The sequence below is a fragment of the Opisthocomus hoazin genome, chromosome 6 (assembly GCF_030867145.1).
Source record: "Opisthocomus hoazin isolate bOpiHoa1 chromosome 6, bOpiHoa1.hap1, whole genome shotgun sequence".
NCBI classification, from domain to species: Eukaryota; Metazoa; Chordata; class Aves; order Opisthocomiformes; family Opisthocomidae; genus Opisthocomus; species Opisthocomus hoazin.
The window spans coordinates 29,139,184-29,161,388 of NC_134419.1; the positions used below are offsets into that span (position 1 = coordinate 29,139,184).

At 48.8% G+C, this 22,205-nt stretch overlaps 1 protein-coding gene across 3 annotated transcripts in view; it reads left to right on the forward strand.

Moving 5' to 3' along the window:
* Window positions 1-3,216: 3,216 nt before the first annotated feature.
* Window positions 3,217-22,205, forward strand: part of NOTCH2 (notch receptor 2) — an 88,024-nt gene continuing 69,035 nt past the window's right edge. For all 3 annotated transcript variants that reach the window (XR_012764198.1, XM_075422391.1, XM_075422392.1), the window contains exons 1-2: window positions 3,217-3,319; window positions 13,516-13,597. Coding sequence is in view for 2 of the 3 variants with exons in the window: in XM_075422391.1 (XP_075278506.1) it covers window positions 3,238-3,319; window positions 13,516-13,597 (164 nt within the window). In the remaining variant the exon portion in view is untranslated. The remainder of the gene's footprint in view (window positions 3,320-13,515; window positions 13,598-22,205) is intronic.

The following is a 22,205-nucleotide window of genomic DNA, read 5'->3' on the forward strand; positions in this document are numbered from 1 at the left end:
GCGCGTACCCTGCCCACCATGCTGCCCACCACCCTGCCTGTACCCTGCCTGCACCCTGCCCACCACCCTGCCTGCCACCCTGCCTGATATGCTGCCCACCACCCTACCTGCACCCTGCCCACCACCCTGCCTGCCACCCTGCCCACCACCCTGCCTGTACCCTGCCTGCACCCTGCCCACCACCCTGCCCACCACCCTGCCTGCACCCTGCCCACCTCCCCTCACCAACCCAAGCGACCGGGGCTCAGCTCCCGTGCCCAGGCGAGACGCTCTGTGGGCAAAGCGGAGTGAGGCACCAGGAAAGCTGGATGGAGACCGCAGAAAACTTTGCCAGAGCCCTCCCATTCCAGTGCTGGGCACTGGTGGTCTCCGGGTGGGGAACTGGGTGGGAAATGGCGTGTGGTGGAGCTGGAGGGTCAGGTCACTTCTGCCGGCGGGTGCCCTGCGTGACGAACCTCTGCCTGTTCGTATACGGTGTTGCTGATGGGACTGTAACAGGGCGCAGAAGACGAAGCAATGCTGGAGCAGATTTTTAGCTCCTCTGCAAACAGCTCATCGCTTAACGAGACAGACCCGTGATGGGGACCGAGGAGCTTTGGCGTGGGGACGCAGTAGAGCGCCCATCCTGTCGCCTTCACAGAATCACAAAATCACAGAATGTTCGGGGTTGGAAGGGACCTCTGTGGGTCATCTAGTCCAACCCCCCTGCCAAAGCAGGGTCACCCAGAGCAGGCTGCACAGGACCTTGTCCAGGCGGGTCTTGAAGATCTCCAGAGAAGGAGACTCCACAGCCTCCCTGGGCAGCCTGGGCCAGTGCTCCGTCACCCTCAGAGGGAAGAAGTTCTTCCTCATGTTCAGCTGGAACTTCCTCTGCTTCAGTTTGTGCCCGTTGCCCCTCGTCCTGTTGCTGGGCACCACTGAAAAGAGTCTGGCCCCATTCTCCTGACACCCACCCTTCAGATATTTGTAAGTATATCTTAGGTCCCCTCGCAGCCTTCTCTTCTTCAGGCTGAACAACCCCAGCTCCCTCAGCCTTTCCTCGTAGGAGAGATGCTCCAGTCCCCTCACCATCCTCGTAGCCCTTGGCTGGACTCTCTCCAGTAGCTCCTCATCTTTCTTGAAGTGGGGAGCCCACCCTTTGTACTCGTCCTGCTCGTTGCCTCCCAGCACGGGCAACTCTCCTGGCCAGGGTGGCCGGAGGCAGCTCGACCCTCGCCTCCCCGGCTGCAGAACCCGTGGTGCCCACCCAGGTCCATCTCCTGCGAACCTTCACCACGCCAGCAGCCGCTGTCATCCCTTTCCTCCAGCTCACAGAGGACGGGATATTCTCCCTTGTGGGTGGATAAGCCCGCGCACACCCAGGAGAGCGGGATCAAAGCGGAGAGATGGGAGCAACCAGCAGGTTCCCCAGATCCATGGGAGCGAAGCATCGCCTTCCCTCCTCGGGGCTGGGTGTCCTCAGTGAGCCCCATCTTTCAGCTGCAGCTGGTTGCCCTCATGGCAGATTCTGAGAGCCGTCCTAGGGTGGCCACAGATCTTGCCCCTGCGCCGGGGATGAGCACCTTGTGCTGAGGCCAAGCAAAACGCAGATGGTGCAGAACTGGCCACTTCAGGGTCGGGGATAAGAAGTAATGCTCGGTGCTGGGGGGAGCTGGAAATGGCAGCTTTCAGTGAAACACCAGAATTCCTCCTGAATTAGCTGCCTTAGGGAGAGCAACCCCAAGCCCTCCTGGCTCCGGTCACATTCCCGCCTGTCCCTCCTCCATTCCCAGCTTGGCTTCGTGATCGTTTTAACTTAAGCGTTGGTCGCTGCCACCCATAATTTTATACAGGGCAAGTTTTGGGCGTGCTGTGGGCCTGGCCTCCACCCCAGCAGGCGAGGAGCCACGTGGAGGGCGGTGTTCCAGTCCCAGGGCCACGGGACGGCCAGCGCGGCCATCGGGCACCGTCGCCTGCCCACCAGCAGCTGTTGGAGCGGCGATGGGAAGCTCCGGCACCTGTGCTGGGTTGGTGGGGGATTCTCCATCCGGGCTGCAACAGCATACCTGGAAAAAATCACAGAATGGTGGTAGGGCGGTGGTAGGTGGTAGGACCATCCAGCTCTGTGCTCAGGAGCAGCTCCTGGTGAAAATCTGGGGGAAAACAGTGAGGTTTATTCATCGCCCCCGAAGCCGGCGCGATCGTGCCTTGGCGGGCCCGGCTGCCGCGTCAGCACCGCGCACAAAGGGCGCTCAGTCCGCGGGGAGCTGGGGCCAGGGCAGACGGATTTTTAACGCTTTTAACGATGGTTGAGCGCTGGGAGGGGTCTGGAGGTTGAATTCAGCTGCTGCCCTCGCAAGACTTCTTCCATGGGAACCCGGCTCTCCTGGGCCTCTGCAGCGCGAGCAGCCGTGGGGCTGAGCCGTGGGGCGCAGAGCTCGCCCGCCACCGCTGCCACCACCCCACGGGGGCACGCCGCCTGCGTCCTGCCACCCTCGCCCCCCATCCCCACCGCCTGTGTCCCCCCGTCCCCGCTGGCCCGCGGCCCCCCGTCCCCACCGCCCTGTTCCCCAGCCCCCCAGCTCTGTTCCCCCTGCCCAGACCCACGGGGGCACCGCCTGCCCATCCCGCTCCGGCCCCTCCCGTCCAGCCCCTCCCGCTCCCCTCCCGCTCCTCTCCCGGCCATCCCTGTCTGTCCCCTCCCGTCCATTCCCACCCAGTCCACTCCCCTCCATCTCCTCCCCATCGCCTCTGCTCCATCCCCTCTCCTCCCCATCCCCTCCCCATCCCATCCCCTCCATTTCCTCCATCTCCTCCATCTCCTCCATCCCCTCCCCTCCATTCTCCCTTCTCCCCTCCATCCCCTCCCCATCCCCTCCCCTCCATCCTCTCCTCTCCTCTCCTCTTCCCTCCATCCCCTCCCATCCCCTCCCTATCCCCTCCATCCCTTCCCCATCCCCTCCCCTCCCCTCCCCTCCTCTCCCCATCCCCTCCCCTCCATCCCCTCCTCTCCCCTCAATCCCCTCCCCTCCACCCCCCGTCCCGCCCCGTACCCGCCGAGCACTCCCCGGCCGGGCGCCCCCTGGCGGCGGTCGGTGGGGGCAGGGCGGGGCGACCGGCCCGGCGGAGGAAGCGGGGGCGGCGCGTGGCGGCCGTGTCCCTCCGCGCGGGGCGGTCGCGAGGCTCCGGGGGCCGGGCAGATCCCTCCGCCGCGCTTCGCGCCGCGCCGTGCCAGAGGCGGCGGGAGCGGCCGTGGCCATGGCCCGCGGAGCGGGGCCGGCGCTCGCCGCCCTTCTCGGCCTGGTGCTGGCCGTGCTCAGCCGCGCCGAGCCCGCGGCCGGTGAGTGACCGGGGGGCGCGGGGCTGGGGGGCGAGGCGGTGCGCGGGCTGCTTGAGGGCACGACCGGCCCCTCTTCCAGCGCTCCCGGCCCGGCGGCGGTGTCACCTTCCCCCGCCGGGGCCGGGCGGGGGTGGGGGGGAGGCTGCTTTGTGTGGAGCGGGACCCTCCCCCACCCCCCGAATCCCCCCAGATCCCCCCAACCCCCGAGCTGGGGTCACCTGCGAGCGGGGCCGGGCCGGGGCTCCACGGGGTGCAAACGGCGGGGGGGCTGCCGTGCCCTCCCCCCCCCGTGGGGTCTGCCTCCCCCCCCCCGTGGGAGCTCACGCATAGCGGACAGCCGTCCTTTGCTGGCAGAGGGGTGGCAGTGATACACGCCGCCATCACAAAAATTTTAAAAAAACAAACCCAAAATCCCACCGGGTTTGAGGTTTTTTGATTTCAAAACACTGGAGAAAATGGTTCTCTGCTCTCCATTGCCTGTGCGTCCTCCGCGTCCTGGCCCCTGCGTGGAGGGAATGCCTCTGCCCGCCGAAGGAATTTCTGCGCGTCCTCCTCCGTTCGCTGCTGATCGCTTCGGGCGCGATGGAGCCGTGCGCGCCCGTCTGAAGAAACTGCTGCTTTCCGTCCCGGTTCCCTCTTACGCCTTGGCATTGGCAGCGCCTTGCCCAGCCGGGCTGGAGGACGCGGCCCGCAGCCGTAGCGGTTGGGTTCCGATGGGCTGGGGTCCCGTTCCTCCGGTAAAGCGTGTGCAGCCTCGCTGGCTGTCGAGGGCCAGCGGCCATTGAGGACTTACGTGACTTCTCATTCTTTCTTCCTTTTCGCTCCTGAGAGGTCGGATCGCTTTGCGGGTGGCTTGCGGAGAAGCGTGGCGATGGGGGAAAGTGGTGGTGGGAGCTGTTTCGTGCGTGGCTGAGCAAGACGGTGATATTTTCAGCAATTTTATGTTTTTGGTATAGAAACCATTGTCTGCAGAGTTTTGACTGTTGCTGCTATCTTGAATGGAGAGTAGCCTGGTTAATCAGTCTAGCTGTTTTGAGTTTGAAGTGATCAATATTTGTGTCCCAGGAGAAATGTTGCGGGTGTTCCCCCCCCACCCCCCAGTAACCCCATCTGAAGTCTGACTTGCTTAGTTTTACTAATATGGTGCAAGAAAATGGTGGAGTGAAAAAAAAAACTATTTCCTAAATGTGTTTTGGCCAGGTTTGCTCAAAAGGGACTGGAAAAATAAAGGATCTTTCAAGGGTAGGTGTCCTGTAAATTCAGAAACGTGTTTTCTTGGTAGGGTGGAGGTGTGGTGCGTAGTAGGACTGTTATTTCTGGAAATGGCTTACACAGCCCAGTAAGATGGCAAAATACTACATTTTGCAAAGACTGAATGTCGTGTCCGCTTAGTTAAATTGTGCCTTCCTACCAGCAGCTTACGAGCTTATCCCTAGCCCTGCAAGCCCCTGCTCTGAGAGGAGCAGCAGCCGGACCAGCACTTGCTGTCGCTTGGCCGGGTGTGGATACCTCCCTGCCAGGCTGGTCGAGGTCCTCCCCCGCTGCAGAGGTGTTTGGCGTGGTGGGTGAAATCTCTTCCCGGTGCGAAACAAAGGCTGGATGTCAGCGATGACAAATCTAGACTGAAAATGCCTCCTGTTGTTCATGAGATACTGACCTGCATCTGGTTCTTGGGAGTGGGAGCTGTGGCTTGAATTAATGAGAAAGGGAAAGATGAAGTCACCGAAAGGGTATTTTCAGGTGCATATTCAGCTGCCTTGATGCTCTTGTGCAAGAGAGGGCAGGTATCTGATGTCAGCCCTCTTGGTCAATAAATAGGAGGCTCCTGGGTGCACCAAGCGCTATGGTTTGGACTACCTCAACTCTGCCTCATCATGCAAGCCCAATGGTGTAGCAACTTGCTTTTCCAGTCGAGCCGTTGTTTAGTTTTGCAAAAGGCCGCGGTTGAAGTTGCAGCAAGCTGGGGTGGGGCAGCAGCACCTGCGCTTTTGGTGAGGATACTCGCCTGGTAATTGCTGTGAAGGATTTGCTCCTCTCCTGATCGGGCAGGAAAGGGGCGAAACGGGAATCCTCGCGAGTAAAGCCCACCCTAATCACCTGCTGTCATGATTAATTCTCGGGTTTTGCTAAGCCCAGTTTCGGCAGGTTGCTGCCGACTATCAGCCCGTATTTCTAACAGGTTGCAAGACATTTTTAATGTAGAGCAGCGCAAAGGTGGTGCGCTGATGTGGACTGCAGTTTGAGACCTGAGTACTCAAACAGTGAAACTTTTTTGAGGACTTGTGATAACGCTGACAATGCCGGTCTGCTTGATACGGCTTTCCTTACGGCAGAGCAAGTTTTACTTGATCTTTTGAAGGTGTTACTGTCTATCAAATTTGTTCTTATCAAAGATGCTGATTTAGACTTTCAGAGGGGAGCGTGATAAGAATCTGGCTAACTCGCATCACTTCCTGCAGGGCATCACTTAGTCAGATCAGAAATCCGTGAAGATCCTCTTGCTGCCGTTCTCAGGACTTGAATCCTTGGGAAAAGAGGACTTGCACCTCTGGTGGCATTTGGCATTTGAATCTCTTGCAATGGGCGTGTTGGGTTTTTGTCAGCTTCCACAGCTATTTCCCTTCCTCCCTCCCTTTTTTTTGGGTGTCTTGCTGCTGTTGCAATAGGTGGATAATTGTCTTCAATCCGCTCTGGTTGTGTTCAGCATCTCCCATGTCCAAACACAGTGTGTGTTGTGGGCTGGGGTTTGAACCTGGGACGAGGAGCAGGTGGAAGAGCGGCAGCAGGACCCTGGCAGCCTGTTCCTTCTGGACTTGGGAGTCTCGCTTAACAGCAACTTGTAACTTCGGCTGTAACGTTGTTTCCTTTGAGTTTGTGCTCTTGGCTAATGACTGCAAAGCCGAGGAATGATATGGGGGTTATCAATTCTCACCCCTCTTTTGGGACACCTTAGCGAAATGTCATCCACGTTGGGGGTCAGAAAAGAGCTTCCCTAAGCATCAGTGTTAAAAAGTCCTTTTGTAGTTATATTCTTAGTTTGTATGAATTCACTTGGAAATTGTCTTGCCAGCGGAAGGCAAGGGCTGTCGGTGCCCATCTAGAAGAAACAGCACTCATATCATTCTAAACGTGGTCATCTGAGAGCTGCAGAAATAATCGTTCGTTCTGTTTAGAAAATAGTCTGTTCCTAGGGCACATGTCCTTTTTTTAGACTGCTACGAGGATGAAAAAAGAGCTTTTGTATCTCAAAATGGCACAGGCGTCTGCTGTTTGTTCCGTGCAGCAAGTCTTCATCTCGTTTCTCTGACATCACCCTGGACGGCTGCGGAAGCGCCGCTCGGCACAAGTAGCGGGCTAGCATTTCTGCGCAGGGAAACATGCTTAACCTTCAATTTAATAAAGATTTAGTGCTGGAGAATGACGGAAGACTCGGGAGAAGAGGGGAGCATGGCTCCCGTCTGCCAGATTGCCATGGAAACACCAATACCCCTTCAGCTCTTTAATTGCCTTCCCGACATTTTTTTGTTGAAAACTTTTTTTTTTTTTAAACAATGCTTTATGTTGCTCTTCTGGATTTTAGGCATTTTGACTTTGTTTGGAAAACTGAAAACAGGGGAAGGCAGGGAACAGTAGCTGTGCAAGGAGATAGAGAATATGGTGACTGACAGACTTTTGAACTGTGTTACGAGTTCATCCTGAATTCAATATGTATTATCACAGAGTCACAGAATGGTAGGGGCTGGAAGGGACCTCTGTGGGTCACCCAGTCCAACCCTCCTGCTGAAGCAGGGTCACCCAGAGCAGGCTGCACAGGACCTTGTCCAGGGAGGTCTTGAATATCTCCAGAGAAGGAGACTCCACAGCCTCCCTGGGCAGCCTGTTCCAGTGCTCTGTCACCCTCAGAGGGAAGAAGTTCTTCCTCATGTTCAGCTGGAACTTCCTGTGCCTCAGTTTGTGCCCATTGCCCCTTCTCCTGTCGCTGGGCACCACTGAGAGGAGCCTGGCCCCATCCTCCTGACACCCACTCTTCAGATATTTATGGGCATTTATAAGGTCCCCTCTCAGCCTTCTCCTTCATTTATAACTTGTCCTTCTTCCCCAGGAACAGTGTCACACAAACTGTAGCCGCATCTGCTAGAAATAACAGTCCTCCTGTGGCTTCCTAGACCTAAGACCCCGAGAACGGGAAGACTTCAGCTCTACCTGGGAGTTTGCATGGCAGTTCTCAGCTCTGTCCTTAGGAGGGCCAGTCAGTAGCTTTTGCCAGGTCCTAGGCATTTGGAGGAGAGACTGGGAACAGATGAAGGCGGGGCGTGCAGTTTTGTGGGTCAGGTTTGCTGTTTGTGCTCTGGAGTTCGAAAAAACCTGATGGACTTCTAAAGCAAAATTTCTTCTTCTTACAGGCCTGTTCTTCTAAAATCTGCTTGCTTTTTTTTTTTTTTTTTTTTTTTTTTGCCAGTATTTTTATGTGTGGCTTACAAAGCCTAGAAAAGCTAGTGACGAAAACCAGTTTAGACATTGGGGTTTTCTCTCCCGAAAGGTACAGGACATTGGCTGAGTGCCTTCACACTCCTCTGAGCTCTGCTCAGCTGCTCAGTTGACGAGTCTGGTATTATCCAATTGATTTCAGGCTTTTGTGTGTAAAACCAGTGGAGACGTCTTAATAATCCAATTAAAGCATTCTTCCTTTACAGATGACTTCTGTGCCTTATAGACAAGCTTTGTCCTTAACTACTACCTTCTGTCTGTGGTGTGCAAACTGCTCAGCTTGTTTAAATGCCCCAAATGTAAACATTTTGTAAATCTGAGCTGAAGATAAGGCCTTATCACTTTTTCACAGTAAGGATTTTTCCTAGTTTGGTTTTCTCCCCCTCACTGTGTGGCTGCCATGGGGGATCTGTTCTTCAAAAAGACGAAAAAAAAATATGATTTTTCTTCTGTCTCTTTTTTTTTTTTTTTTTTTTAGCTAGCACTTCTTTACTACTGGGTTCTTCCCTGGTGCATAATCTCACTGGAACTGTAATCTGTTGAGGTTAGTGAATAGCGTAATTAGTTATCACTCCTTTGTGGTTTTCCTCCAAAATTTGGTTATCTTCGAGTATTCTCTCCGTTTGTGAAGCGCTTCTTACTACTTACCAGCTTTTTCAGCAGCAGTCTGTGCGGTGTGGGGTGCTGCCATGGGAGTATTTTGTCCCTTTCCGCATAGCGAGGACCTACTGCTCTTCCTCCAGAATTGCACCTCATGTTTCAGTGTTTTCTTAGCTTCATTTTTGCACGCTCTGTTTTTCCTGAAGGGAGGCAGAAGCTGTTTTTTGCTCCCTTGGAATTTGAGACCCCTCACTTTGTAGTGTAGCTGGTGTTTCTGACCTCTTCGGAACTGATCCACCTGGGGTAAGCAGCCTGAGCTGGCCTAAGGATTCCCCGTGCACCTCGTGTTGCTCCTGTTTGAGGACCTGGAATCCTTTTCCTCCTTTCTCTTCATATGTACTGAAATGACAGGCTATTTCTCCTAATGTTAATCAAGACTGAAGATCCGCTGACTGTATAAAGGTTGTTGAAACCTATTTTGTCCTTCAGTTTTCTTTCTAGTTGTTAATGTATTTTTAGCCTGACTTTTGTGTTCAAGGAGGCTGCTTTCCACCCTCTCTCCCAAGAGAGCTTTTAAACCTGTGGACCAGTTTCAGCCAAATATGGCAGAGGTCTAGGTTTGTAAAAGATACTGACTTTCTATGAACTTAACAGAAAATTTACGGACAGAAAGAGGAGAGGGACCTATATGGTGTCCTCCCAAGGAGAAAGCTGTACCACAAGCTCAGCTATGTTCTCTGCCAGAATATTGCTCTCCCTTTCTTTTAAGTAAAACCTTTGATTGGAGCCTACACTGCTTTAGATGCAGGATAATCAACCGCAGAGCTACAGGAAACCAGCTTCATAACGCCTCTTCCTCACAGCATTAATTGTTTTGGTATTTTGCATTTGTATTTCTGCTTGACTTTTTCTGAACTTGTGGCTGAGGAGTTTGTTTGCGTTGCTTTCCTTTTGGTATTTCCAACAAAGCCCTTTCAGATTTTCTCTGGTTATGGCTCTGTTTCCCTGTAGCAGTCTTCTCTCGTAAAAGCTGAACTCTGACACAGCTTCCAATCTTAAGCCCTCGCTATTTATTTTAATACTCTAACCTAGGAAGTATCTGAATTTATAGTGGGCAGATGAAGTATAGAAACCAAATTATAACTTCCAGATCATCTTGACATCCTAAAGAACAAGGAGGCAGAAACACGACTTTTCTTTTCCTCCTAGATTTGCTTCAACTGTCTCGTTAGCCAAAAAGATTAAAACCTGGGTGTGTTTTAATTTCGTGTGAGCTTTGGTAGATTTGGATGCTGAGAATCACAGCACTTCCTGTAGTGCTGCTGCAAGTAATGCTTTCTGCTTGTGCTTGTTTTACAGCAGTGGCTACCTGTTTTTTCCCTCTGGCCTTGGAAAATAGTCCTGGTAGGCTAGTTCAATGTCAGGTTAGAATTTGTGTCGAACTGCAGGCATGTGCAAGGGTTTGCATGGACTCTAGGCTGGGTAGTATAGCTAATGACATTCATCTCGCCTGCACTTACAGCCCTCGTCCGGGAAGTCTTTCAAACTTGGCTGCGATGCGTGCTGGAGACTGGGTGGTTCTTTCACAAAGCAGTGGCCTGCCCACTTCGTGAGAAGCCAGTCGTTTGATAATCATGTGGTATCTTCCCAATATTCCTGTAATATGCCCCAAAGGACTGGTAAAAATCATGAGGTGGTTCAGTACCGTAAAAAGCCATGGGATTTCCCCTTGAAGACCCGTTGGCACACTGGAGCGAGCCCTCCACCACAAGAGAGTACGAGGACTTGAAACATCGCTGCTCGCGCTTGGTCTGGGCTGCCCCAGCCTCTGGTAGTCCTGGTGGTTTTGGCAAGCTAGAGCAAGTCCAGAAACAGCAACAACTAATGCACCGTTGCTGGTTTTTTTTTTTTTTCTTTAAACACAGCAGAAAACTGTCAAAAGCAGCCTGTTAGACTCAAAGCCTTGGCAGCACGCTGATGCTATCTAATGATGGCTTCTGGAAAGGCGGCTTTGTCTTTTCAAGACAAGGTTGTCTTCCCTCATGCTGTACGCACCAAAGTGTTTCCAATTAACATAATGGGTGTAGCAAAACATACTTCTTATGCTGGCTGAGATAGAAGGTAACGTTTCTGATACTATTAACGCTTGAGCACAACATGGCAGAGGAGCAGAAAAGTAGCTTTGGAAAGAAGTCATGTTGAAATGCCTTGGTTTTGCATACATTGTGAAATTGTTAAAAGATATCATGAAATACAGGAAGACAGTGCTTTGTGCACAGAAATGCTAATTTTACTGTGAGAACTGTAGTCTTTGATTTCCCTTGTGATTTCTTTTTTAAAGAGAAGTGGTCATGTTGCTTTTTAATACTCATTTTAATATCGAATATGGTTATATTTGCATTCACTTCAGCTTTGGTTGCATTTCAGTGTACTTCTATTCAGCCTGTTTTAGTCTGAAGCTGAAAAAGTACAAAGGAGTCTTCTGCTTTTGTTTCCTTTGCTTCTTTCAATTCTAAATTACTATATACAAAATAGATATTTAGCTGCCTTCGTTGCCCAGTTCACTCTGTGTGTCTGTTAAAGAATTCTGAAGATTGGTAGTAGTTCAATGACCTGCTAAACAGCGTTTTGAGGCAGGAATAATTTGTCAAAAGCCAGGAGAAAATTAATCATTTGTTTGCTGAAGCCATTCTACTGTGTCTGTATTTGACCTCGCAGGCGAAACTGGCCTCCCTGATTCGGATCCTTCCTGCAGCCCCGAAAGCCGTCACCCTCTTGTTCCTCTCCTCCGTGCAGTCGTGCTGGAAGGTGTTGTTGGCCAAGTGCTAGTTAAGCTTTTACTACGTGGGTTACAAAATCAACTGACTGCTCAGTTCTCACAGGGGACACGGGTACTCGAAGAGATTACAAAATTGTGTTTGAAAGCGTGGGCACAAAAGAAATAATCCTCTGAATATTTGCTTCACTGGCTTGATTGGTGTGGAAAGAATGAAAATTCAAGGCAGTGAGATGAGAATAGCAAGTCTGCTTCCTTTCCCGGTTCTCTGAAATGCGGTGAGGCTCATTTTCACCTTCCTCCGCTTCCCTGGAGTAGCATAGGTGGGAAGAGAAGGCCAGATCAGTACAGGTCCTTTAGTGGTTTCGCGTGAACACAGTGGAGCTGTACTGTGCTAACTGGAGCTAATCTTTGCTGTCAGAACAAGCTGCTGTCGTGTTAGACAGAAGCAGATGAAGTTTGTAGTCAAAGCCTCATGGATGTCGCAGTTAAATGGGATAAAAATTGTCAGACAGGTGCAAATGAGTGCAAGTATTTTTGACCGCTGTGGGGGGGAATGCCATGCAAAATCCATGTTAATATTTGTATCGCTTAGTAACCCTGACTTCGGGGGTTATCTGAAAGGGGCTCAGAGAAGAATTTTGTTCATTTCCTGAGAGCTCTGCAGATGCAGTGCCGTCCAAGTGCCCCTTTTTCAGAAACCAAGTTAACAGAAACGGGCGTACTCGTATTGTGGGAAATATTGATATTTTTCCTGGGCAACTGGGTTTAATTTAACTGTATTCTCTGTAGGGATTGCAAGCATGAAGCGCTCCTATAGTATCTCGTAGTGCATGTGACCTGTTACGTGCTGCAGGGTTATTGAGAGATAGCACTTCCAGCCCTGGATAGCAGTAACTGGAGTCTGTTCCAGCTGCTGGACTGAATTTGGGCTAGTTGCAGGGAGAGCTTAGTGGGACTGATGTGTTAACTCTTCTGTTGCTGAGCCCTGTTCCTTAGTCACCAGTGTATAAACTTTGCTGGTGGTTTGGACCAGTTTTTCCTGATGCCCCTTGCTGGATTTGTGCTGATAATTTAATAGCCCTTGAGGAAAGGAAAACCATCCCTTAAAAAAAAGAAAAAAAAAGGTGATCTGCCTGACAGCAGCTGGTATGCAAGTGGGGGCAGTTTAGGTGGTTGGATGTGACTGATGCCTCTGGGGACCGTTAACTAAGACTGGTTAAATGCTTTCCCAGATGCAGTGAGATTGTTGGGGTAGGGTGGGTACAGGCAAGGAAGCGTGTGTGTTAAATGGGAGAGAGAACTGGAGGCTGGGAAGAGCTTGTGACTTCTCGGGGTGTGGGTAAGCTTAGAAAGGACCTTGATCCTCTGCTTCCATGAGTTTGGTGCTGTTCAAATGGCAGGCTGTGGTCTAGGTGGGATCGCTAAAGCTTTGTGGTTCTAGAGGGCCCTCTGCTTCCACAGGGTTTCCGTAGTTCTTGCCCTTCTGGTCGCTTTGGAAATAGCTGTGCTGCTTCGGGTCCTTGCGAAGAGATGGGCGCTTGCCAGGGCTGGAGCTGATCTGTTGCTTCCATCAGAACAGGCCTTACCAGAGCTTTCAGTAGATTTGGGTAAAAATTGACCAGTGTAAACTGTCTTGTACCTTATGTCTTTTTTAAAACAGAATACTGAAACTGTCAAGTTTGAGCTACAGAGTATCTCCTTAGAAACACCAAATTCTTTGCTGAAAGTCTTTAACACCTCTGATGCTTTCACTTACTCTCAAACACAATCCTGAGGGAAATCAGAGTGCCATGACAGTAGTGATGTTGCAGCAAATTCTGAATTGCTAGAAAAGTACAGCATGTGAGCTTATGAAGGACAGATGCCCCTATTTCAGTGCCAAGGGACCCTAGAGATAGCAGAAAAGAAGGAAAGAAATGGAGACAAAATGCTGTGAAAGAAGGCTGAGGAGTAGTTGTCTCGTTTCAGAGAATTTCAGTCCAGAATTTTGATCAGAAAGTAGTAATTGGTGACACTTAACCCAAAATGTGCAAGCGCTGACACGGGTGTCCTTGTAGCTTGCTGAAATTACTGCATGCTTTCCTTTGAAAATCTACCTAAAAGAAATTCTGGAAACATTTGGTTGCCTGATGAACAGATCCTTGTTTGATTCTTCTTTCAGTCTGCCTCTTCTGATGCTGGCAGAGATTAAACTATATGATAGTGTCTGGTTTTGTTCCAGTCATGTAAAATTTTCTACTGTAAAATTTTCATTCCCCTAAAGATGCTGATGAAGCTCTAACTTGACATGTACGGCTAGTGATTTGACTGTCATTTTCTTTTCTTTCAGCTTTGCAGTGTATGGATGATTCCAAGCCATGTGTTAATGAGGGAAAGTGCATTCCATATCAAAATGGTACAGGATATTGCAAGTAAGTTGGATTAATTTCTAATCAATTTAGTTACCAATCTTCTTTTATTCAGGGTCCTAGCCAGAAAGGAAATGTGAATTGTTAAGATTTTCCTGTCGGGTGCATTCAGCGTAACGGTTTTAGCACAGTTGGTGTTTCTCGATAATGTGTTAGTTCTTATGTGCTAGCTTTTTGTAATGTAAGAAATCTGAAATTCTTGTTCATATTTTTGGGTTTGGATCGTTTCAGTTTGACTTCTCCGCATTAGGTTGCGAAGCAAGGCCAAAGCGATGATTGAGGTAAAACTCTGTACCTTGCTTCCAGACCCACAAGTTAAGTTAGAACTTGCTCTCCATCTTACAGCTTACCTTACTTTATAGAGCTTCAGCCCCAGTTTGAATATTTTTTGTTGAAAACTACTCTGCACTCTGAAGTGTGCCACTTTCTTCCCTTCTACATGCTGGAGAGCAAGTAATAAGTGGCAACTGGAAAAACAAACTAACTAAAAAACCCCCACACCCACGTTTGTCTTTACCGCGTAATTGATTTTGGTAAATGCTGACAGCCACCATCAGTGGTGCCTTCACTTTGCTGCTGCATGGAAAGCTGATCAGCAGGGGCTTTGGCAGTGTGTGGTGTCTGGAGAATGACATCCAATTTGTTTAAATGCAGTTAGCCTTTCAAAATGTGGTGTTTAGATTTTTTAAAAATGAAGTGATGTTTTGCAAAAAGATAAATCCGCTTTGTTTGGCAGGGTTAATTTACTATGTCTGCAGTAAATGGATTATTTTCAAAATTGTGTTTACTTCGTCAGTGCAAGTTGTGCCATTTTCCGGTGTGGTAAATCATTCTTTTCTTAATGCCAACATTCTTTAAATATTAGTGAAGTCTGTTGTGTTGATTTAGCTTGGCTAACACATAGCTCTGCTCTTCACCCTTTTCTGCACATCCATCTTCCCCAGCCACAGCCTTCAGTTCTTTCTATTAATGCGGTACAGAAAACTTGATATACTTAAATTGCACCTGTGGCACACAAAGGGGAAATCGTAATCTAATTTGAGGTTCTTCTCAGTTTCAGATCAATACCTGACGTTCCAGAAAGGCTGTAGAAGGGCAAATATGTAACTTGTTATTGCCTGTTGTTTTCTCAAATTTTTAACTTACTGCTTCCTAGTCTTTTCCTTTCCGTGGATTTATGTTGCTGTCAACAGAAACGAGTTGCACTGCTAGAAAGAAAGCTAGAACTTTTTCTGCTTTTCACTTGTGTTTTAATACTGAAGCAAGAAATTGTGTGATGTTACAACATCTTTCTGACACGTACTGAAGCATATTAGTCTGGACCCAAAGTGTGTGGGTCACGAAGGCAATAAACAAGACTGGTATTGATGTTGGTGCCGCTTGTACCTTCCCAAGGACCTTTTCTCCAACTTGCCTGTTCTCTTAACCATATCTTAGACTGTACAAAGAATGTAGTTGGTTCATCTCATGAACTTCTGTTCTGTATCTGTAGTGCAGTCCAGATCTTGACCCATTTCCTTTATCACAGTAGCAGCTTCGAGCACTCTTTTTTTTTTTAGTGCACAGAGTTATTTATAATTTTAATGTTGCCTTCTTCCTTTTTGTGCAAAGTCATCTTGCAGGTCTTAAGCCAACCCCTTCAAGTAACACCTCAGTCCCTTTGCAGGTGCCAGAGTAATTGGAAAGGCTAATAGGGTAGGGGCCTGTATACAGAGATTAGTATGTGTCTTTTCTAGTTCTGCCTCAATATCTCTTTTTTTGTTTCAGAAAGGAAGGGAAAAAAGTAGCAAAACCCCTCAATTGTGGAGACTCTACCTTTAACAGGCTGATTTTTTAGCATCCTGTTTGGTTTTAACTTTTTTTTCTTTCCTGCGCTGTGAGGAACTCTAAATAGGGGAACTTTCTATCTGATGTAGTAACCTAAATGACTTTCTGAATTTTTGATGGCTGTAGAAAAATGTTTTATTCAGGAAACTGAACTTATTACTAAAGCACGTGGCTTGGCTTCTAGCTCTGCAGGATCACTCACTGATTAGCTAAATCTCCACCCCTTCCACTTTTTTCAGGTTTTCTGCAGTACTTCCTCTGCTGGGCAATGAGTTGTTATAACAGGCTCTCTTCCTCTTTCTGTACCTCCTCTCGGCCAAGTTGTTTGTTCTAGCATGTGGTCAGTCCATCTAGTTTATCTTGCTGCCTGTAAGAAACAAGCGAACAGGGAAATAATCATATGTGATGAATAAGACATGAGGAATGGAAGTGCTGATAGGCAGAACATCTCGTCTAGGTATCTGGCAAAGCAGCAAGCGACACCTTAGTGCTGAAACAACTTTCTTTGTCAGAAAATCCTGTAGCGTCTACACCATTAAAAGAGCAAGTTAGTTTTCTGCTAAGAAACCTCTATTCTGCTGCATCTGTCTTCTGTTATGGGAACAGCGATTGTGACCCTTGTAAGGAAATCGGAGTTGGATCTTTATCAGATCGCTCTTGTGAGCGCCGTGTAAGTAGCTCCGTTCCCCTGGTGACGCTGCTGGCCCATGGCTGTCATTTTGTGGCACAGTTTGATAGAATTACTGACTTTTTGACCTTGATTTTATATTTAGAAAATTACGCATTCCTGTGTTTGCATGTTGCAAGGTCAGATTTTTTTTTGGAGAGAACTTTCTACACCCATTCTGTGACTGGCACGGTCAGGATGCAGACATTACTCCAAGGAATACGGCTGCATCTGCAGTAGCAGTACGGAGGGGACCTGTCGTTCCAAGCTTTCTGGGTCCTGCCTTGACGAAAGGCAATTTCAGTTTGGGGTTTGGCTTTGTGTTGCATTGTGGTGGGGTTCCCCCGCCCCCCCCAAGCATCTCCAGGCAGCCTCTGGCACATTGAGGTCTTAAGCATGAAGGAGCCTTCTTGCATACGCTCATACCCAGCAGAGAAGCGGGACGACAGTTGCTTGCTGGTTGAGGTGATTTGTGACCATCACAGGAAAGCTCTTTCTGGTCTCCCTGCTGCCAGATGACTGGGGCAGCAGTGGTAGGAACAGCCTGGGGGACAGTGCTGCTAGCTCGCAGCATTTCCGCAGTTGCAGGCGGGCTGGGGAGGTGTGGGTACAGGGAGCTGTTTCAAGGACAAGCAGAGCAGAAATTTTTGGCAACGCTGCCCGCTATTTTCTGAGCACGAGAGTCTGCCCTGCTGCAGGGGGATGCAGGAATGGGAAGTCCCTCTGGGCTTGGAGCAGGGCAGGGCCCTGAAGTGGGGAGCATCTTAACTGGTTTCCCCGCGTCTGGCAGCTGTGGCCTCTCCCAGCTTCCCTGCCCTGCGCCCCAGTGACAGGGAGCAGAAGCAAGGCTGTGCCAGGGAGAGAAGCAGAAGTGGGAAGGAAGGGAGTCAGGGTAGGGGTACTCCCACGTTCAGGGAGGAAACTGAGCCTTGCTGCTTCTCGTGCTTTGTAGGTTTTTAAGACTGAATTTTTTGACCTTAAGACAGTTGCACATTGTGAGCCCGGAAGGGTTGTCGGTACCTCTGTATGAACCAGAGTACTGCTTTAACTCCAGAGTCTTTTGTCAGGTCCTGATGGTAAAGAAAAAAAAATGGGGGGGGGGGGGGAGGAGGTACAGTGGCAATCGCGGCTGTTTGCTGCGTTTCATCAAAAGTGGAGACTGCTGAATTTGGCTGATTCCAAAAGGACAGTGTCCTTCAGCACATCCTTTCATGCCCAAAGCTGTCAGGATCTGTCCGGCTTTGTGTGCTTCTGTGCCTCTTCAGTGAGCAGCATTTTTCTCACCGTGCGCAGAAGTTTGTGCATTCCAGGATAGCTTTTATTCCTTATCTGCAGGGTAGCAACAGGAGGACCTCAAAGCATGCTGAATTCAAGGCAGCAACAGCATGGCAGTAAGGGGCTTCTGTGCCAGTTCTAACCCCCAGTAATTCCAACCCCCTTGCCAGGTTTTTGACCTAACTTTCTTTCCAGCTGGATCTTCATAAATGAATTTTGATTCAGGTTTGAGAGGACTTCTGGGGCTGAAGGCAAGATCCTGGACTGCAAACTGACTCCAAGACTGCAGCAGATATCTTCTCAGGATGTATCTCGAGAGACTAATTGCTCCTAGACCAGTGAATGGGGAATACCCACAGGAGACCTTGTAGCAGGATGAGGTCTGAGAGTTTTCCAGAAGAGGCTAAATGCAAAAGTTGAGAAGTTGTCCCTTTCTGAGAATGGGCTGCCCTTGCCTGTTTCCTTCTGTCTCCTTTCGGAAGTTAAAGGAGACCCTAGAGACCAGGGCAGAGGAAAAAGGGGAGAGAGTACACACACTTCTAGCTTCAAATCTGGGAACAGAGTGGTGATTTGAGTCACTCAATCAAAATTTTCTGCTGTGATTTACCTGTGCCGACCAAAAGCTGTTCAGGGCTCTGATGGTCAGCAAATGCTGAACGAACCCTTGCCCGTTCAGACCTTGGTTGCTGTTGCTCCTCGGCATGCTGCGGAGCGGTACACTGTGGAAGCGCTTTCTGTGGACTAGAAACAATAGCTGTGTACCGCTTTAAACACACAACAGAGAGTTCGTCCCATCCCATAGTTTGCATTCGAAGCATGACGCATAAATGGGAGCCTTGAGCCATGGGAAGGAGCGTTTGTAAAGCTAACCAGAGAATCCTGTTTTCCCTCCTGAGAGGAGGTGTAGGTGTGGGAGTCAGAACCCGGGAGCCGGAGGGAAGTCTGGTTAAAATCTGTAGCGAAATAGCTGAGACCCTTCTCACTTTAGTCATCGGACTGCATTTTTTTTTTCTCCTTCTGTTGAAGCATCTTCCAATCAAAGTGGAGGGAGTGTTGGGCTGAGGGGGGGAGAAGCAAGACTATGAGGAAATTCTTCCCCTTGCGTTTTAAATTCAAACCATCTGCTTCCTTCTGTGCATCTCCAGATGATATCACTGGGCCTGAGTAGGAAACTCCCATGAAAATCAAACATCTGGAAGACTGGTTAAAACAGTCTATAAGGTGCATTTGAAGAGCCTGTCTTGTGAATGTGCCCAAGTAAATCTAGCACGGCAGATGAGGAGGTTTTTCCAACAGGCCAGACATGTTTTCCAGAAGTCTTTTGAAAGCAAGAGGGAACTAAGGATTGGGAGGTAACTTCAAGGTAGTTTTGTGGCAGAAGAGCCAAAAATGCAGCTTTTGTGTCTTCTACTTTCACTTTGTAGAGTTAGGTTATTAGAGTGAATGCGCCTCTGTGGATTTGTGGATACTTCAGATTTGGGTAAATACCTTCATTTTGTTTTTACATCTCTTGTTCAGCTCCGTGAGAGCCTGAGCTCAGGCGAATGCAGGCTGGAGCTGAAAAGGAGGAGGGAAAGAAAAAAAAACTGGGCTGAGCTCTGACTAAAGTATTTGTGCTGGAAAGTAGCCCAGAGAGAGTAAAGGAGAAGCTTTAATTAGAAGCAGCTGCATAGTTGATGCAGCCCACAGGACATTTTCCCATTTCAAACTCTCTAGCTTTCAGAAATAATGATTTGAATACAGTTGTATGTGAAATTTGTTCTTAAAAGATTAAATTCCTGTTGAAGTAGGCTGAGAGACCTCATGTGCTTCCAGAAAGTGCCAGAACAAACTTTATCTTCCTGTTTCTGTTTCTGAGTGTTAGATGGAAAACTGAGGAGAAGCAGTGGCTTTTATTTGGAAAAGATTGGGTTTCCTGTACTGAGCATGTCATTTGGAGCTCGCACAAGCTGCTACAATTTTAAGCTGCTCTGTAGACAAGTGGCTTTCCCCCCCCCCCCCCCCCTTCCGTTTCCCTCCTAAAGAGAACTTGAACGAGTAGGTTGGGATGAGAGCAGAGCAGGGGTGGTGGGAAGCTGGAGCTGCTGTTGAGCATAATCATAGCCTTTAAAGAAGTCTGGACTTAGACCCCCCTTTTTGGGTGTTTGCCTCTATTTTTGGAGAAACAATGTGGTGCCCAACATCAATCGGGGGCAAATATTTGCAGTTTTGTCTACACCAACATTTAGAACTAAATTACTAGTATTTGTGCCTAGAAATGTTGATGACAGGAGACATGGTTGAAAAAATCTGGGCTGTAGGTTTTTGTTCTTTAACGTTCAGAAAGGATTATGCTGAATTGCTGGAGGGGAAAATTGCATAAGTGTGGGACCAAGCGCTTCTCCAGGAGGAGAACAAAATGGTGGGTATGAGGGCCATGTGTACCTGACCTACCGTCTTTCCACAGGCAGGCACGTTCCCTCTGGCATATTCTGTAAGGCTTTGTTCTTCCAAATGGAAAGAGCTAAAGTTGAAAGAGCTTTTGCTGTTCCCTGCTGGAGCGCTCCCTCCTGTTTTTCTGATTAGCCTCAGAAGATACTGGAACAAGCCTGGTCTCGGAGCGCTCTTCAACTTTGTACCAGAACATTTGTGTACAAAACCCTGGGCCATTTGTGGGTGATGGTTGTGAGTGTCGTCTTAGAGCACAGGTCTCGGCTTTCCTTTTCGATCATACCAACAGTAGTCTTAATCAGTGTTTAGGCTCCCTCCTCTCTGTTACCTAGGGGCGATGGTTAAATGCACTTTCCAGTATCCCAGAGTGCTGGGAGAGTGGGAGAGAAGGCGTTTTGGTGGTTTTATTTGCTTGTGTACAAAACATGAGATGTTCCTCTAGACTTTCTAGTTTGTTTTACAGCCTTTCAATGAAAAAGCACTTTAGGACTTCTCTTTTAGGTGTATTTTGGTTTATTTTGTATTTTTTGGAGTGGTGAGTGGTGTTGGAGGACCTCTTGTTTCCCTGATGAGATGCCCTAGATGGGGTTCTGTAAACTTCTGGTGTGTTGCTTGCTCTTTCATGATAAAGAGAACTACAAGCGCATCGCCTGTGCCTGCTGCTGTTAGTCTGAGGAGCTCGGTGTACTGTGGGCGCTGGAGACAGCTGAGCTGCCCAGACCCCCTCATCACTGGCAGTGGCGAAACCAGAAGAAATCCCTATAGCGAGATCTCGTAAGCCTTCTGGGGCTGAAGTTCAATTTGACTTTACACGTTCATCAGCTGCGTGTAGATATCCAGAACCATGATTTAAGTGTAATTACCCAGACGGTCTCTGAGCAGAGCCAGCCAGCACACCGTGTGCAGGCTCGCACGCCGTGGGAGTCAAGCAGTCCTCCGGCTTCTGGCACAGCTGTCTTCACTGGGTTCCAGATTTCTCTGGGATCGAGCTCCTGCAAAGCCGTGCTGTAGCCTGCTGGCGTTTGGACTGATTTCTAACCCGTATCGAGGAGGGATTTGGGATGTTAAAGGAAGCCTATAGAACTGCCATGGCTTGGGCCCAGAATACCTGAAGATTGACTGTCGTGTGATATGGAGCAGCTCACGCTGACTGGCAGCCTTCGGCTCATACACCGAGGATGGCACAAGAGGCAGAGGATACTCTGCAAATGGTGTTGGCTCAGGATTTGCCTTCTGTGACTTCATTGCTCCTGCCTTGCTTTGCAAAAACTCTTCTTTCATGTCTGTTCTTGGGTATGAAGTCGAAAGTATTAAGGTATGGTGAAAGGAGCCTAATTTGGGTGTGGGGAATGGTAAGTTATGTTTATGCACATCTATTATATGACTTTCCTGCTTTAGACGTATGGCTAAAGCTAGCTCATAAATTTTAACATGAGAAAAAACAGTTGTGGTCATCTAGTAATGACCCCTTGCGTAACTCGGATAATAACCTCTCCGAATAGCTGTGTTTGAACTAGCGTGCATACTCTCTCTGAAACAGCCAATCCTGGTGTTCTGTTAAACAAGCAGGAGTGATGGAGAAATTCCACTGCAACCTTAAATGCGTTCTTCCCGTTGTTTCTCTCCACTGCTGAGAGACTGTGTATGTACGTCTGTGTCTGAAGATAAAGATATTGCCCTATTTATAATTTGAATTTATCTTGCTTGAACTTTTAACTGCTCAGTTCTGTTATCCCTGCACCCCCTAGATTGGGAATTATTGTTAAATCTGAGTTCCTTTGTGGGTACTTGGAGCTTTTGATTAACTGTTCCCTTCCCTTTTCCCTTTGATAAATAGACTGAGCCACCTGAGCTCTCCATTGTGTCGGCAGTTACCTGTTAATCATTACTGTTGACTTCTTTGAATTTGAGCTCTTGCTTTTTAAAGAGCGGACACCAGAACTGATGTAATGCAAGTGTCAGGTGTAGCATAATCTTATTTACTCTTACCTGATACTCACTGTTTGTATGTATGATGTATTCCTGGCCAAACTGTCACACTAGGAATTCACGTTCAGCTGACCATTAGGAACCCTCAGAGCGAGTCTGTCTTCCCCAGATCAGTCTCCTGTTTTGGGGAGGATGCTGTATATGTTTTGTTTCTAGATTTATGACTCCGTAATGCTAAAGTGCACTTTCCATGCTGGCTGCCTTTTTTAGCAGCTTGTGCTACTGCTCTCTATCAAGAGCTTGTCTGCTCTCTTACCTGTGTGTTTGACCAGCATTGATGTTTTCTGTTGTTACTCATTGATAGAAGTGTTGAATAGCATAGGAACAAAGGCAGATTCCTGTAGCATTCTGTTTAAAACACAGCTTCGTGACCGTTCTTTGATCGTAAACTGAATCTTAAGACCTATCCACTCAGATGTGTTT